The following is a 15,659-nucleotide window of genomic DNA, read 5'->3' on the forward strand; positions in this document are numbered from 1 at the left end:
CAAGAACTGACCTGACTTGAGGTGCCTTGCAGCAATTTTTAAGCTATGTGGATTCTCCTATTCTCTTGGACTTTCCTAGACTGGGTAGCCTGCTCGGGCTATTTACAGCATGGGTGGCGGTGGGTACTGTTCCGCTCTGCTTCTTCCTCATGCAAGGCTTGTTGGTTCAGAATGAGCATGTGACATAAGACTTGGGGGAGGCGGTTTTGTTGGGGCTATGTGTTACAGACTGGCTGCTGGGGCAAACTGTGCCTCAACTCCCTGCTCAGGTGACAACAGCTGGAGAGGGAAGGGGAAATGAGACCTGACATACTACCTTTCTGTAGTTAAAATCAAAGTGGTTTACATACTACACGAAGTGTCATTAATGATCACTCGAGTGTATTACTCAGGAGTCACATTTATGTTTTTTTTTTGTTTTTTTGTTTTTTTTTTTTGGGGGGGGGGGGATTGTAATTGTTAAGCCAAAATAAAGTGAGTTTAAAAAAATATATATATATCCTTGTTGAATGAAAATTAGTATTTAAAATTACATGTAGGTCTAAAATGTTTAGTGGTCCCCCCCCCCCAAGGGGGGGGGGGGGAAGCTCTCTTGCCCATTCTGCAATGCCTTTACATGAAAAAGTTTGGAGACCCCTGGATTATTTAAACCCAACATAATTGAATGATTGCTTCACTGGCCTGGAGAGGATAACGCTTGAAAGCCTGGTAAGGGAAAACAAGCAAGCTTTATTTCTACATATCCAAGTGGTCTAACATGTTCAGTTTTACAAATCGTTTTATAAGAAAGTTGTCGAGAAATTCTAAAACCAAAGACTGATCTTTTTTTTCTTTTTCTCTGAGCCAGATTCATAAATTTTCTTGAGAAAAAAAAAAACTCATCCCTTTCTACCTTTATATAGTTACAGCCATCCTGAAAATTTGATTGCTATACATTGAATGCTGTGGGTTACGTACACCCACGCCACAACACAAAAAACAGTTTGTGATTCTTGCTAGTGCTTTTTAGCAACACAGAACACAATATATTTCAAGTTTACCCTGTTTGTGTTATTTACCTTTGCACAAAATATGCCTAAAAAAAAATCTCAAAATATTTAGACATTTGTTGCACATTGAAACAATTTAATGCAATTTAGGTAGATCGCACTGCCATCTACTTTAGCCTTTAAAGGCCTAGCTGACACCCTCTGAAATAGCACAGTTTGTCACTCTGCTATAAATATGCTGCAAACTACCTTACAAGTCAGTTTTAAGCAAGTCATGTAATCACTATATGCTGACAGAACCAGAATCCTCCAACTAGTTTCCAGGGCTCTTTCATGGTCACCCATGTGATAAACATGCAGGACAGAAAAGATGAGTTCACCACTGGCTAAAGTTAACTACAAATGCAGAATAGCAGCTACTGATTTGTCCAACATAGAAGATATGGGTAAAGATGTATTTGTCTGGCAATTCTTAGCAGAAATGAAAGCTAACTGAATGAGATGTTAAATAGGATGGAAGATCTGTAACATAACACAATACACTGAAGCAATATTCTGTTGCAGTTTTCTTTTAACCATCTTTGCACAACAGTTTAACATTGATTACCAACTTCAGCTCATTACTGACAGCTTATTTCTAGGTTTACAAGATCCATAGCAAAAGATGTTAACCAGGTTTACAGAAGGGCACAAACATTTTCCTTCGGTTCACTCAATTCATGTAGTGTTCCATAAAAATGTTTCAAATACATCCATTAGAAAACAATTCAAAATTAAACTACAGTTGACATTGTTTGAAGAGAATCAGGTGTATACCTCCTTCAGTCTGCATGCCCCAATGAAAGCTGACCAAATCAGCCATGAAGAGAAGACATAAAAAAAAAAAATTGAAAAAAAACATCTTTTGCTGACATAGAATTCAGGTAAAGTTAAACTGAGCATTTGCTTCTAAACCACCCACAATCTCATGCACAGGTCAGAAACTAGTTCCATTTGTATTTCTATACCTGATCATCTAAACCTTCGACATATCCCAAGGGGTAAGAAGGTCTTTTAGTTACACAGCACCAGTTCCGTTTACCTGTGTACATAACAAAAAGGCAATACAGTTTGTTTGAAGTTTCAATGTTTATTTCCCCCAAGGCAGCCTAGCCTGTACTCCAGGTAGATAAATTTTACAAGCTAGTTTTTCTGCTGTTCGTTTTAAACTTGAATCAAGTTTCAAGATGACAAGGAATGCTGCAAAAATACTCTAGTCCAACAAAGTTATGATCACAAAATAATCTTTATCCATTCTACAGTGTTTCAGAATTACCAGTAAACTTTTAAACACAAAGTAGTTATAGATGCTAAATGGTGGCTAACTTTGTATGTTTTATAATAGCAAACTGTTGTTCATGCAACACTTGTGCTCAAAGGGGAAGGCACAGCATTTCCTACAATGAGCCACCTTATAAAGAGTTCTCTTATTTTTGTACAAATTAATCAAGGTTTCCTTTAATTTAGTGTGCAGAACCTCAAAACAGAGGCATTCTTCCAATTAAAAAACACTTGCATGCTTGGTATGCAAGTTTTAAAAATATAAAGTTTTCTCCCTAAAGTGGCTCAAAATAGATAGTTTGTGGCTGCCTACATCTAAGATAAAAGTCTAAAACAGTTGAACAGATTAGGCATATTAAAGGTGTTCAAACCATGAATGGATTTGTACATCTATTCACACCTCTTTATTCAGCAGTACATATGCACCAAATTTTTTTTTAAGTTTCCATATCATATCATTTTCATAGAAAACAAAGCCTGAAAACAAGTTAACGCTGAAACACAGCACAGTATTCTACCTCAACTGAAACAATTGTACAGGACTCAACTAAATCTATCTAAAAATGAACTATGCTGTAGATTACCACATGCAAAGATCTCTACAGTTATCTCTGAAAATGAAAGGGATGGCTCTCAGCACATTTTATGGTTTTCTACTATTCCATATGGCAATTCTTGTACTGTGAAAACTGTCAATTTTGAGGGAAATTCATGAATCCATGCAAAATTCTACATAAATTTTTTCTGATGATATGGAAAGCTTTTCATAATGAACATTTATCTGGTGCAAATGCACAGGGAAGCCTTCCTGAAGTTTTATCCAACTTTTAAAGCAACTAAAAATAAGCCATACAAGAAAGAAATTAAAAATAACTAAAACAAAACAAAAAAAAGAAAGCACACAGGCTGCAGGAGTTAACCACAATCTGCTGCTAAAACGGTCTTTGTTTCTATGTCCAGTGTAAGGTAACACTTCTGACCTCATTTTGATGATTTACTAGGTTTAGTATCGGCCCCCTGAAGGCGAATCAAGCTTGCATGCGTTCACATACAGCACCACACCCATACTCTCGCTCGTACATACGTCACTGCAGGACATGGAGTCTGCTTCGAGACTGAAGGAGCCCGATTTTGAAAGATCAGCCTGGCTCCACAGCGTTGAGTCCAGACATTCATTCACTGTTGTCCATTCACACAGTGCTTCATAGCAAGGCTTGGGCTCATTCTCCTTGGACTTATATGGGAATCCTATTATCTGTTTAGCTTAGAAGGCTTGATGATGATAGTACTGCATTTTTTCCCCAGTTGCACTAGTAAGTCGATGTTCCTTCTCAGGCACTGAAGACTTTGACCTTTAGCCCTTTTTTTCTCTGAACAATCTAAATAAGCATTCGCTGAAGTTTATCGTTACATTTGCCACTCACTCTCATTCGCACCCACTCGCAATCTTGACTTCATTTGGGCTTTTCTCTGATTCCAAATGAAATCTGCACATTTCTTTCCCAATTTAATGCAGCAGCAGATCCCATGAGCCAAGCTTGATGGATCAAACCACTTATTGCTGCACTGTTCCTAACTTCCAAACTTATCTTCCTAAAACTGGAACCCTTCAGCTGGTACGTTGGCAGATGAATTGAAACCAAATGTTCCACCTTGTATTGTGTCTGGAACAAGTGTAGGATCTTCATCAATCTAAAGAGAAAATGACAAGTTCTTAGCTCTCAGATTATAAACTAAAAAAAATAATAGTCTTAGGTTGGCTTCTTCCTGTTCATGCCACAGTCCACTTTTCAAGCTTTTTTTTTTTTAATTCAATATTTTCTATCCCCCTTCAGCTCAGTTTACATTTTGACCCTTTAATGTTACTAGAGAGAAGTGGACCAGAGATCAAACAACAGGTTGAGAACCTAGGAAACAGTTCAATTATTGTTTCTGCCACCAACACACTGAGGTGGTGTATTTTCAAAGCAAAAAGATTTACAAAATTAAATGGACATTTCTTTTGAAAATGCCCAAGTCGGAATTTGGACGTTTTCCAAAGACGTCCAAATTCAGAGGCGGTGAGAAGGTCATTTTCGAAAAAAAATTGGACGTCCATCTTTTGTTTTGAAAATACCATGGATGTCCTTGGATTTGGACGCCTGATTTTCGGCAATTTTTGAAACCAAAGACATCCAAGTCTAAAACGTTCAAATGCAAACCATTTGGATGTGGGAGGAGCCAACATTTGTAGTACACTGGTCTCCCCAACATGTCAGGACAGCAATCGGGCACCCTAGCAGGCACTGCAGTGGACTTCATAAAATGCTCCCAGATACACAACTCCCTTACCTTGTGTGCTGAGCCCACCCCCCAAAACCCACCCACTACCCCCAACTGTACACCACTACCATTGCCCTTACACGTGAAGCGGAGCATCTAGATGTAGGTGCAGAGAGTTTCTGGTGGGTTTTGGAGGGCTCACTGTTTTCTCCTCAAATGTAACAGGTGGGTGGGGGTTATGGACCTGGGTCTACCTGTCTGAAGTACACTGCACCCACTAAAACTGCTCCAAGGACCTGCATGCGCTGTCATAGACCTGAGTATGACATCTGAGGCTGGCAAGTAATATTTTTAATAATGTCTTTTGAGGGTGGGAGGGGGTTAGTGGCCACTGGAGGAGTAAGGGGAGGTCATCCCTGATTCCCTCCAGTGGTCATCTGGTCATTCCGGGCACCTTTTTATGCCTTAGTCGTAATAAAAACATGTCCGGGTGAAAACATCCAAGTTGTAGTCATGGACATCTCTGCTTTTTTTGATAATGGGTCAAAGAGGTCCAAGTCTTAGGAATGCCCAAGTCCCGCCTTCACCGCGCCTCCGATACGCCCCCTTGAAATTTGGACGTCCTTGCAATGGACCTCAGAGACGTCCAAAATCGGGTTTCGATTATACTGATTTGGACGTCTCTGAGACAGAAGCCCAAGTGCCGATTTATGTCACTTTTTGGATGTCCATCTCTTTCGAAAATGAGCCTGATAGTAATCTATGAAACTTGGTAAATCTTAGTGCTTTGAAAACGAGCCCCTCTGTGACCTTAAGTCACATCTCACACTGCCTCAAGTACTCATTTCGGATTGTAAGCTCTGTGGGGCAGGGGACAGTGTACCTAAATAGGTGGTATCATTGTAAAGCACTGCATATTGTCAACATGTTACAAAACCAACTCCAATTTTCCATACACACTGCCTCTCTCTCAACAGGCTTTTAAAAACAAAACATACCCCTCCTCTTCCATTTATCCTTTGAGACTACAATCTGCCTTCTGGTTCACTCTTTCGGGACAACCTTGCCCTTCTTCAATTCTTGGTATGTTGTAGACATCTATATATACAAAATTACCATTCCCCTTCTTCTCTTACCTTCAAAATAACTAAAAACACTCATTCACTTACATCATCTGATGAGAAAAACTGATCAATGATTTCATAAGCCAGTTTGTAGATGTCTTCATTTTCATGGTTTTGTAGTTGTTCAATCTTTTCCAGCCCTGTATGAAACATTTCACTATATTACAATACATGTCTATTATACCAACACAAACCTGACATACACATCTGCATCAAGTTAAGAAATACTGCTTGCCTGTGACACATGTTCTTCATAGACAGCAGGATTAATCAGATGTGCTGAGAAAACAGCTCTCCCAGAGCTCAAAACTAGTTTTAATATGCACAGCCATGTCCCTCAAACTTCAGTTAATACAATGTATAGCATCGACTCTTGGGAAGGTAGGTGAAACTGGACATCTGATCAATCCTGCTGCTTAAAAGCACACGTTACAGGAAAGCAACTTTTACTTTCTCCATCAACAAGCAGGATTGAGTCAGCCACAGAAGCAGAGGATTCCCATGCTCAGGGCTGATCCAGCAGCAGACAATCTTACTGCTGAAGAGCAACTCATTTAAATGTTCAAGGGTGCACTGAACAGTTCACTTGGAACAGGATTGCTCCATACTGCTTAACCATGGCTAAAGACTGGTCCAGGCAGTAATGTGAAGTTGAAATATGGAGAAAGGACCAGGTAGCTGCTTTACAGATGTTCATTAATAATGAGCATTTCAAAAGAACTTATGCCAGCAGTGGCACCTGAGCAGAGGGATACCAGCTTGACTATAACAGAGCTGAATACATGCTAGCCAATTAACAAGTGCATTTTGCTATAACGTATCCTGAGGGATAAAATTGGAGACTAGCAGCTGTGTGGTGGACTCTTTCAGGTGATATGCAACGGCTTGTTTATAGTCCACAGTATGGAGTGCTTGATTGAGAAGGATGTGATTTACCTTTGGTTGAAACTTAGGATGTGCACTAAAGCCTACCTTATTGAAACTGTATATATGGCTCATATGTAACTAAAGCTTGAAACTAAAATGGTTCACTCCAGTTAACCTTGTCCTGGAGGTTAAGTACAAGACTCTGATGGTTGTGTCCAGTTGAGCATCCTTCTCAGTGAAAGTAAAAATGTAAGCAATATTTGGAATTGATTATGCTGAATACTGAGGAGTGTTTCTCCCATTCCTTAAGTACTATACTCAACCCTGAGCAGGGTTTGGATTTGAGAGGCAAGTTTTCAGTCAAAAACATTGTACTTATCTGGACCAAGCTAGAACTGTTAATTTAGGCAACCTTCTTTTTCGGACAGGGACTACCATAAATTCTGCTGCATTGGTCTCAAAGGGAATAAAGCTTCTAAGGAAACCGTTCTAAATTTGTTGGGTGTCCATTCATCAAGGTTGACGTGCTCAAACTAGGGAAGACATATTGAAAGATGGTGCAATGGTCCTTGATGGTACTGATTCTCCAATGAAAGGTGGCCACCTGTACAAAGGGCATCAGCCAGTTTAGCATGCATATCTTATTTAAGCTTGAAGACCTTTAACCAGGAAAGCCTTCAAACAGCAGTGCTTGAGGCAGGGATCTTACAAGCTGTCCCAACTATAAAATAGGCTGAACAAATAAGATCAGCACAATGTTTTGAGTACTGATCTGGCACTTGCTTTTCTACTATTTGATTATAGCAATAAATTGTTGCTGGGTTTACCAAAAAAAAATAATATCTGAGCCCTTCAAGCAGCCCAGATTGCTACTGTGTTTAATTTTGGGATGCTCACAATATACCTATATCACTCCCATTTTGAAACAATTACTTTGGCTCCCCATTACTTGGCAGATTAATTTTAAAATCATGATGTTGGTCTTTAAAATACTGTACGAGGAAGCTCCTTCATGTCTTTCCACTGCCTTGAAGATGTACAACCCCACTTGCTCCTTGGTCACAAAGCCAGAGTCTGCGTGATGTTCAGTCATTCAGACAAGTGAGACTGGATGAACAGAGAAACTATTATGGTGGCAGCGTCCAAGGTGTGGAATTCTTTGCCATTATATTTACGACAAATCCAAACAGCACTGTCTTCCAGGAAAGAAATAAAAGCCTTTTTCTTTCAGCAGGCCTTTGAATAATCTTAATTCTATATATGTATGCTCCTTTCTAGCATGTTATTTTATGTTTGTTAATTTTATTATAAATGCTATGTAAGCCACCCAGAATGGTAGATAGCACGGATTATAAATTTAAAATAAGTTCATCAGCTTCTGAGACAGCACAGTTAAGCTCCGCTTGTGTTGTAGGAAGGCTATAAGAAAAACTGCACTTTTTGGAAGTGTATGCATATACTACAAGGAGGAAATCAAGAAATTAGGTCTTGTGTGAATTCCAGAACCTGTGGGATAGTTATATCCATCAACCAGCAGGTGGAGGTAGAGAACTGAAAGCTGAGTCGAGAAATCTCTTGGCATCCAGGCCAGTTCCTCAGTACTTACAAAGACAAGCAGTAAGAAGAAACAGAACACACCACCACCTTAAACAACTCGCTAACTCAACATTAACCAGAAGAGCAAATGTGTGGACCTCTCACCTCTGGACAACTTGTAAAAAAAAAACAAGAGATATGCAGGAAGCACCATACAAGATGACAGTCGTTATTTGTCCCATTATTCCATAACAACTAAGAACCCTTGCGCAGGACTAATGAAAAGAAAATTATCAGGTAAAACCTAAATTTCTCCTTCCATTACATAGCCTCCCACTATTCCAGAACCTGTGGGATGTTCAAAAGCAATTCCTAGAGTGACTACGAACTTGGCACAGCCACCCTGAGGATAGAAGGCCCAAAACTGGCTTCTGAGCATGCCGCAATGTCTATCATATAGTGCTTGGCAAAGGTATGCAGCAACGACCACGTCGCCATCTTGTGAATATCTGGACTCAGGTAGTCTGTGACCAATATGTCCCTTGTACGCCTTGTAGAATGAGCCTGTAAGACCTGGGAGGCCTGTTTCCCTGCAAGAAATAAGCTGATGCTATAGGGACTCCTTTTCAAAGCACTTAGAACTTACAAAGTCCCTTAGGTTACTATGCAACTCCATTAAGTCTTAAGTGTTTTGAAAATATGTCTGTCTCCCTTCAGCCATCCAGCAATCGTGGGCTTAGAAGCCAAGAGGTCAAGCCTCTGTCTAACAAAAAGCAGTGTCCGATTTACAAAACTCATTTGTGACTTCCACATATCTAATGAGGACTCTATGCACATCAAGAAGCTTTAAGGAAGAATACTGAGACTCTTTGTCCTCTCTGCGAAAGAACGGAAACTCCACAGATTGGTCGAGATGAAATGTTGACATCACTTTCAGAAGGAAGGAATCGTAATGCAGGGAGACCCCCGCCACTGAAAACAAAGAGAAAAGGATTCCAACGAGAGCTTGAAGTCCCAAAACCCTACGTGCAGACACAACAGCCACCAAGAATGTAGTCTTTAGCGTAAGATCTAGTGTGGCTAAAAAGGAGGCTTCTGAAGAGCCTAAAGGACTAAATTAAGGTTCCGTTCTGGACACGGCATACGAAGGGAGGGTGCAAGTGGCCCACTCCCTGTGAGAACCGTCTTCTGTAGTCAGCCCCTCAAATGGGCCAAAGCCACAACATAAATTTTCCTTACAGAATCCAATGCCAATCCTTTCTGAAGACCAGCCTGGAGAAACGGTAGGATGTACGTGATCTGAGCAGAGAAGGGAGAAAGTCTGTGTTCAGAACACCAGCATTCTAACATCCTCCACACCCTCACATAAGCCACACGGATGTAGAGCATTTCAAAGCCTGAAACAACATAATAATGACCAAATCAGAAAAACCTTATCTCGACTGAGCCCTTTCAATGGCCAAGCCGTACGACCAAAGGGGCACTGGATCCTTCATGAGCACCAGACCTTGCTTCAGTAGGCCATGTACCTAGGAAGAGGACACCCGTCCATCAGTCAAATCCACGGCTATGAGAATTATTTGACCACGGTGCAATGCGATTCTTTTCAATACATGGCCTACCATGGGCAAAGGAGGGAAGAAATACAGTACATGTCTCTCTCCACATCTAGCCTGGTTCTGATGTCTGAAGAACTTGGGAACTTTGGCATTCCTTTCTGTCACCATGAACTGCAGAAGCAGAGAACCCCTTTGGTCCACTATCAGCTGAAACCCCTGGCTAGATAGTTCCCATTCTCCCAGATCCAGAGTGCCTGCTGAGAAAGTCCACCTCCACATTCAAGACCCCCACTACGTGAGCTGCCAACAAGCAGAGATGATTTTTTTTCCGCCCAACTCATGAGGGAGGCTACCTCCTCCAGACTATTGTGGGTCCCACCTTGCTTGTCGATATAAGCCCCTGCAGTCTCACTATCAGAAAAAACTTGGACCAAGGCCCCCACCAGAAAGTGAACCAAGTTGTGTAAGGCACTCTGCACTGCGCTGAGCTCCAAGTGATTTATCGACCACAGACTCCTGTTCCATCCAGGTGTCCTTGTGTCAGATAGAACTTGTAATGAGCTCCCCAACCCAACTCGCTGGCATCCAGCGTCAACACCTCCCATTGATTTATTGGAAAGGGAGCTCCAATGGTCAAATTCCTGGGCAAAAACCAGCAGGGCATACTCCGTCTGGTAACCAGCATCCAAGGAAGATGAAGGTCGTACTTCTGTGACACCAGAGACCAAACAGTAGAGAAGAGATTCCAATAATGGCTGCATATGTGCTCTTGCCTTCTTTAGTGGAGCCTCAGGTTGAGGTTTTTGGGTTGAGTTTTTACTTGCTTGTGAGTCCCTATTGAGAGGAACCTTCTGAAGAAGCTGTTTTATTTTTACCCATTGCAGAAAAAAAGGAAACAGCAGGTAAGAAGTGCCTGCATTTTTCAGTTGTGCTTCCTTTGAAGAAGCAGTCTGTACAGTAGACAATGGTAATTTGTACAGCAGTATGTGATGCCACAATACAGGAACGAGGAACAGCACACGTTTGAGGCCACCTGGAAGTGGCTGTTGGGTTTCTCTGCTTGTCCCTGGCATCACTCTTAGTTTTGTCTCTGCCATTTGAAGTGTTAACGAGGAAGAACTAGTTTTACAACATACCCTTAAAGAGCTCCTTAGGATTTCCTTCGAAGCTAAAAGCATTGTTTTATTACCCCCTGGAACCACTATGGAACCCTTCAGTTTAACTGTATTTGGTGACTGCCTAGTGCAGTTCCACTAAATTTTTTGTGATACAATTTTGTCCCCCTACTACATGGGTACTTTACCTCCAGATTCGTGTGCCAGATTTAACCTTTCTGAAACATTAAAACTTGGCCTCTTGTCTGTTTCCTTAATTTTACTGTTCTATTTTTACTGCTTGTATAAGCTGATATGTTTTGATTTATTCTCTGTTTAGCAGTAGATAAAGCTAAGTTACTTACCTTTAGCAGGTGTTCTCTAAGGACAGCAGGAATAAATTCTCACATGGATGACATCCATGGAGCCTTGGTGCAGACATTACCAAGTGCAATGTCAATTTAAATTTTTGAGGCAGTGCCCCCACCGCACCTACGTGAGTGCCTTCCTGCCTGACGCTCGCTCGTGGGACCAGCACTAAAGACAACTCCAAGGGGAGGCAGGAGGAATGTGAGAATACATGCCTGCTGTCCTCTGAGAACACCTGTTACAGGTAACAACTTTCACTAAGGACAAGCAGGCATAATATTCTCACATGTGGGACTCACAAGCTACCAGGCTCACAATATAAAACATTTTTAGCAAGTAGGTAATGAGCCTGATGGAAAAAAAAAAAGGGGCCACAATTGACAAGTAGTAAAGAAATTCTGTATGACTGCTTGTCCAAACCAGCTATCCTGCCTAGAATACTGCTCTAGACAGTAGTGAGCAATACAGAAATGGGCTACTTGAAGCCGCCATGACTCTTACACTGTGAGCTGTGACCTGGCCATGAAGGATCAGCCCAGCATGAGTATGTGTGTAGGAAATACAATCAGCCAACCAAGTTTGGTGATGGGTATCCCTAATCTGTTAGGGTCAAAGGATACAAAAAGCTGTGAGGGCTTCCTGTGAGGTTTTGTGTTCTCCAGATAATACACCACAGCATACTTGCAGTATAAGGTATACAGTGCTGCTTCTCAGAGATGAGAGTGTGGCTTAGAGAAGAAGACGGGAAGTACAATGGACTGAAGGTGAAACTCCAATACTATTTAAGGGACAAATTTTGGGTGGGCTCTGAGTACAACACCGGTGTAAGGTGTGTCTGCCACTAGGGCTTAAAATTCGCTCACTCTTCTGGAAGAACAGCTATTAAGAACACTTCCTTATATGAGATGAATTTTAGAGGACAGGAATGAAGTGGTTCAAAAGGAGGTTTCATGAGAGCTATGAGGATGACACAGATCTCAAACCATCGAGAACGGTCTGATTGTTAAACCTCCTTTCATGAAATTTACTATCAAGAAATGAACAGAAATTGGTTTATCAACCCTGAAGTAAAACACAGTAATGGTACTCATGTACTCAAGTTCTGAGGCCATAATCTGAAAAATGTACTCCATAGTCAGGGAGCTACTAGAAGCAGCACAGGGCAAACTTTTTTTCCACTTGAAACAGTAACATTTCTGCATAGAAGCTTTACTAGAGATTAGGAATATCCTAGAGACTCCTTCAGGAAGGTTTAAGGAACATAAACCTATATCATCAGGAACCAAGTCATCAGGACTAGTGAGCAATGGTCTAGATGGAGGAAGGACCCCTCATTCTGTGTTATTAGCATTGGAAAAGGATCTAACCTCAATGGTTCCTTGGATGATTAGGAGAAGAAACCAGATTTGGCGTGCCAGTAGGGAGCAATTAGAATCATAATCCCTCGGTCTTGATGCAGTTTGAGAAGTTTTCCCTACGAGAGGTAGTGGGGGGAAGGCATATTAGGTTTGTTCCCCAGTGGAGCAAGAAGACATCTGCAGCTGTACACCTGGGAACATATATCCTGGAACAAAAAGCAGGGAACCTTGTTGTTCTGAGAAGCAAACAGGTCTATCGTTGGGGTCGCCCATTGCTGGAATATTCAATGGACTACATAGATGCTGAGGGACCATTCGTGAGGCTGAAGGACTCTGCTCAATTTGTCTACTATAGCATTCTGTTTGACAGCTAGGTAAACAGGGCATATAGAGATATTTTGAGAAGCTGCCCAAGTCCATATATGGATTGCTTGACGAGAGGTTGAAAGAACCTCTCTCTCCTTGTTTGTTGAGGTAAAACATCGCAACCTGGTTGTCCGTATGAATGAGTATTACCTAATTGAGGATCAGGTCTTGGAAGGTTTTGAGAGCGTCCCAAACTGCTTGCAAGTCCAGGAGGTTGATATGTTGTCATTTCTCCAGTGGGGACCATGAACCCTGTGTGTGGAGACAGTCGCGGTGAGCACCACAACCTTTATGTGGTGAGGACTTTGTGATGCAGAGGGGGCTGAAACAGAAGACCTTAGGTGAGATTCTGGGATACCATCCACCAATGTAGAGAGTTATGCAGCTGTGGAGTGAATCGAATATGGGCCATGAGTAATTCTGTGGCTTGAGACCATGAGGAGAGCGTTCACTGAGGAATTTGGAAGTGGAGTCGCGCCAATGGTGTTACATGGACTGTTGCGGCCATGTGACCAAGTAGGCAGAGCATCTGACAAGTAGATACTTGAGTGGATTTGAACAACTGAGTGGACAGATGTAGTATGTTTGCTTGGATTGGACTTATTGATTTGATATTCCATTTGTGGCCAAGAGGTTTAGAATTAAAAAAAAAAAAAAAAAAAAAGATCATACATAATAAAATGTCAAGCTACAATGCGAAGTGTTGCAGCTACCACTATCAGGCACTTCGTGAAGACAAGGAGCCAAAGCCAAGCTGAATGGTAAGACCTTGTATTGATAACAGAGTCCCAAACCAGAAGCGGAAAAACTTTCTATGCACAGGGAGAATAGGTATGTGCTACTCTCTGGAGAGCAAAGCCAGTCAAGTATCATGGGAAGTAGCAATCTCAAGTCTCATAGATCGAGAATTGGTCATACTTCCCCCCCCTCCCCCCCCCCCCAATCTTTTTTGGCTATGAGAAAGTATCTGGAATAGAACCCTTGTCCAGTGGTTCTATTACATTTTGCCAGAGGAGGGCAGAGAGTTCCTCTCAAAAGTAATGTTATTTGGAGGGAGTTGAATCAAGACTCTCTGTGGATAGAGTTGAATCAAGACTCTCGGTGGATGGTTGTGAGGTCTTTTCCCCCAACACATGCTATATAGTGCACAGCACCCAACAATCGGAGGTTATGAGAGGCCACCTCTCATCAGTAGGTTGCTTGAAATGGACAACTGTACAGTGGCAATGCTCTTTAGGAAGGAGTCAAAAACTGGGCCGCTTAGACCGATAAAAAATCTGGGATTTTTGACCCCGCTGCTGCCTTGGACATGAGCGTTGTGGTGTAGTTCATTGAGGTGGAGGAGTAGGAGCATGACGACACTTAGACATATAGTAATTGGAGCATTGAAATCCTCCTGCAAGTATTCTAGAAGAGGTAGCAGAAGTCTGTGGCCTAGATAGAGTTCTTATAGTATCCAAGTTGGCCATTTCGACTGTTGCCAAACAAAATTTCTCCACAAGAGACATCTGCTAGACTCTCCTGGACAGCAGATTCGAGGTTGGAGACCCTGAGCCAGGAAAGGCAGCGTATTGCTACTCCTAAGGCAGAAATGCATGAAGAGACAACAAAAGCTTGACCTGCCAGATATTTATGACAGTCCAGAAGTTTCCTATGAAGCTTATAGAACTAGCCCTCTCAGGAGGAAGGAATTCTGCAAAGGAGAAAGTATTATGTATTACAGATGTTAAGTAAATTGTGGAATAAAGTTGATAATCTAATATGCAATTGGTTAGCATTGAAGCCTGAAAAGCTTTTCTTCCAATGAGTCCACTGTTCTAGCTTGTCTGCCTGGAGGAGCAGAAGCACAAGATCTTGCACTGCAAGTGCATTTTAAAGCAGGTTCCACAACTATGGAATGAGGAGGTAACTAAGTTTTCTCAAACCCAGTGCATTTCTGTATCTTATACATTGTATCAATTTTCTTAGGGGCAACTGTCAGTGAAGTCTCCCCATTTTTGATCAGAGCATTTTTCATAATTGTATGATGTGGAAGTGTGATTCCTTCCCTAGAAGTAGAGTCATAATCTAGAACCTCAAAGAGCTCTGAACGAGGTTCTTCCTCTGTCTCTAATTTCAAAGGTATGGCTTGAGCCATCTCACGGACAAAGCCAGGAAAGGATATACTTTCTGCAGGAGACCTACATCTCTCAGGTGGCGAAGAAGGATCAGATGAGATGCCATAGGATTCTTCAGCAGGTATGTTCTGTGGGAATTCATCCATCTCCCAGGACAGGTCCAAGTCTCACTCTTCAAAGTACTGTTCATGTGAAGTACATGGAAGAGCGCATCGACTCTGCGTCAAGGCTGATGAGTCTCCAAGGTTGGAGAAAGTTCCTCTGCCAATGATGTGTCGGTCGAGTTTGTGCTGCTCCCACAGTTGGTGCAGTGCCGGTGTGCGGGACCTCTCTCGTGACGGACTCTCCAATGTATTGATGAGCTGAGCTAAGGCTGGTGCAAGAACACTAAGCCTGTAAAGGCTGTGAATACAGTAGCCCTGAGCTCTCCTCCTTCTACAGTAGGCATCAGTACCAGCTGAGAAAGCGGTGTGGCCACAGCCTGAGTTGTAGCTTGTGCACGCACAGATCTTGAAGACTACGAAGGCTCTCAATAAGGAATAAGTTGGAGAAGAGGGCAGTCACTGCAGTGGTCGCTTCCTGTGCATCGAGAACATCGATGCAGGGGTGGTACAGGCAGAGTGTCTGGAGGGAGAATGATGGTGATACTTCTTAGGGTTTTTATGCTGCAGGTCCCTTGACGCACGCAGTACTGACAA

General features: G+C 42.0%; 1 protein-coding gene across 1 annotated transcript in view; it reads right to left on the reverse strand.

Moving 5' to 3' along the window:
- Positions 1-1,542: 1,542 nt before the first annotated feature.
- Positions 1,543-15,659, reverse strand: part of KPNA4 (karyopherin subunit alpha 4) — an 85,566-nt gene continuing 71,449 nt past the window's right edge. Inside the window, exons 16-17 of the mRNA XM_030215729.1 lie at positions 5,741-5,835; positions 1,543-4,001 (exon numbers count right to left, since the gene is read on the reverse strand). Of these exons, the coding sequence (XP_030071589.1) occupies positions 3,903-4,001; positions 5,741-5,835 (194 nt within the window). The 3' untranslated portion in view covers positions 1,543-3,902. The remainder of the gene's footprint in view (positions 4,002-5,740; positions 5,836-15,659) is intronic.

Source organism: Microcaecilia unicolor, chromosome 10, assembly GCF_901765095.1.
Source record: "Microcaecilia unicolor chromosome 10, aMicUni1.1, whole genome shotgun sequence".
NCBI lineage: Eukaryota > Metazoa > Chordata > Amphibia > Gymnophiona > Siphonopidae > Microcaecilia > Microcaecilia unicolor.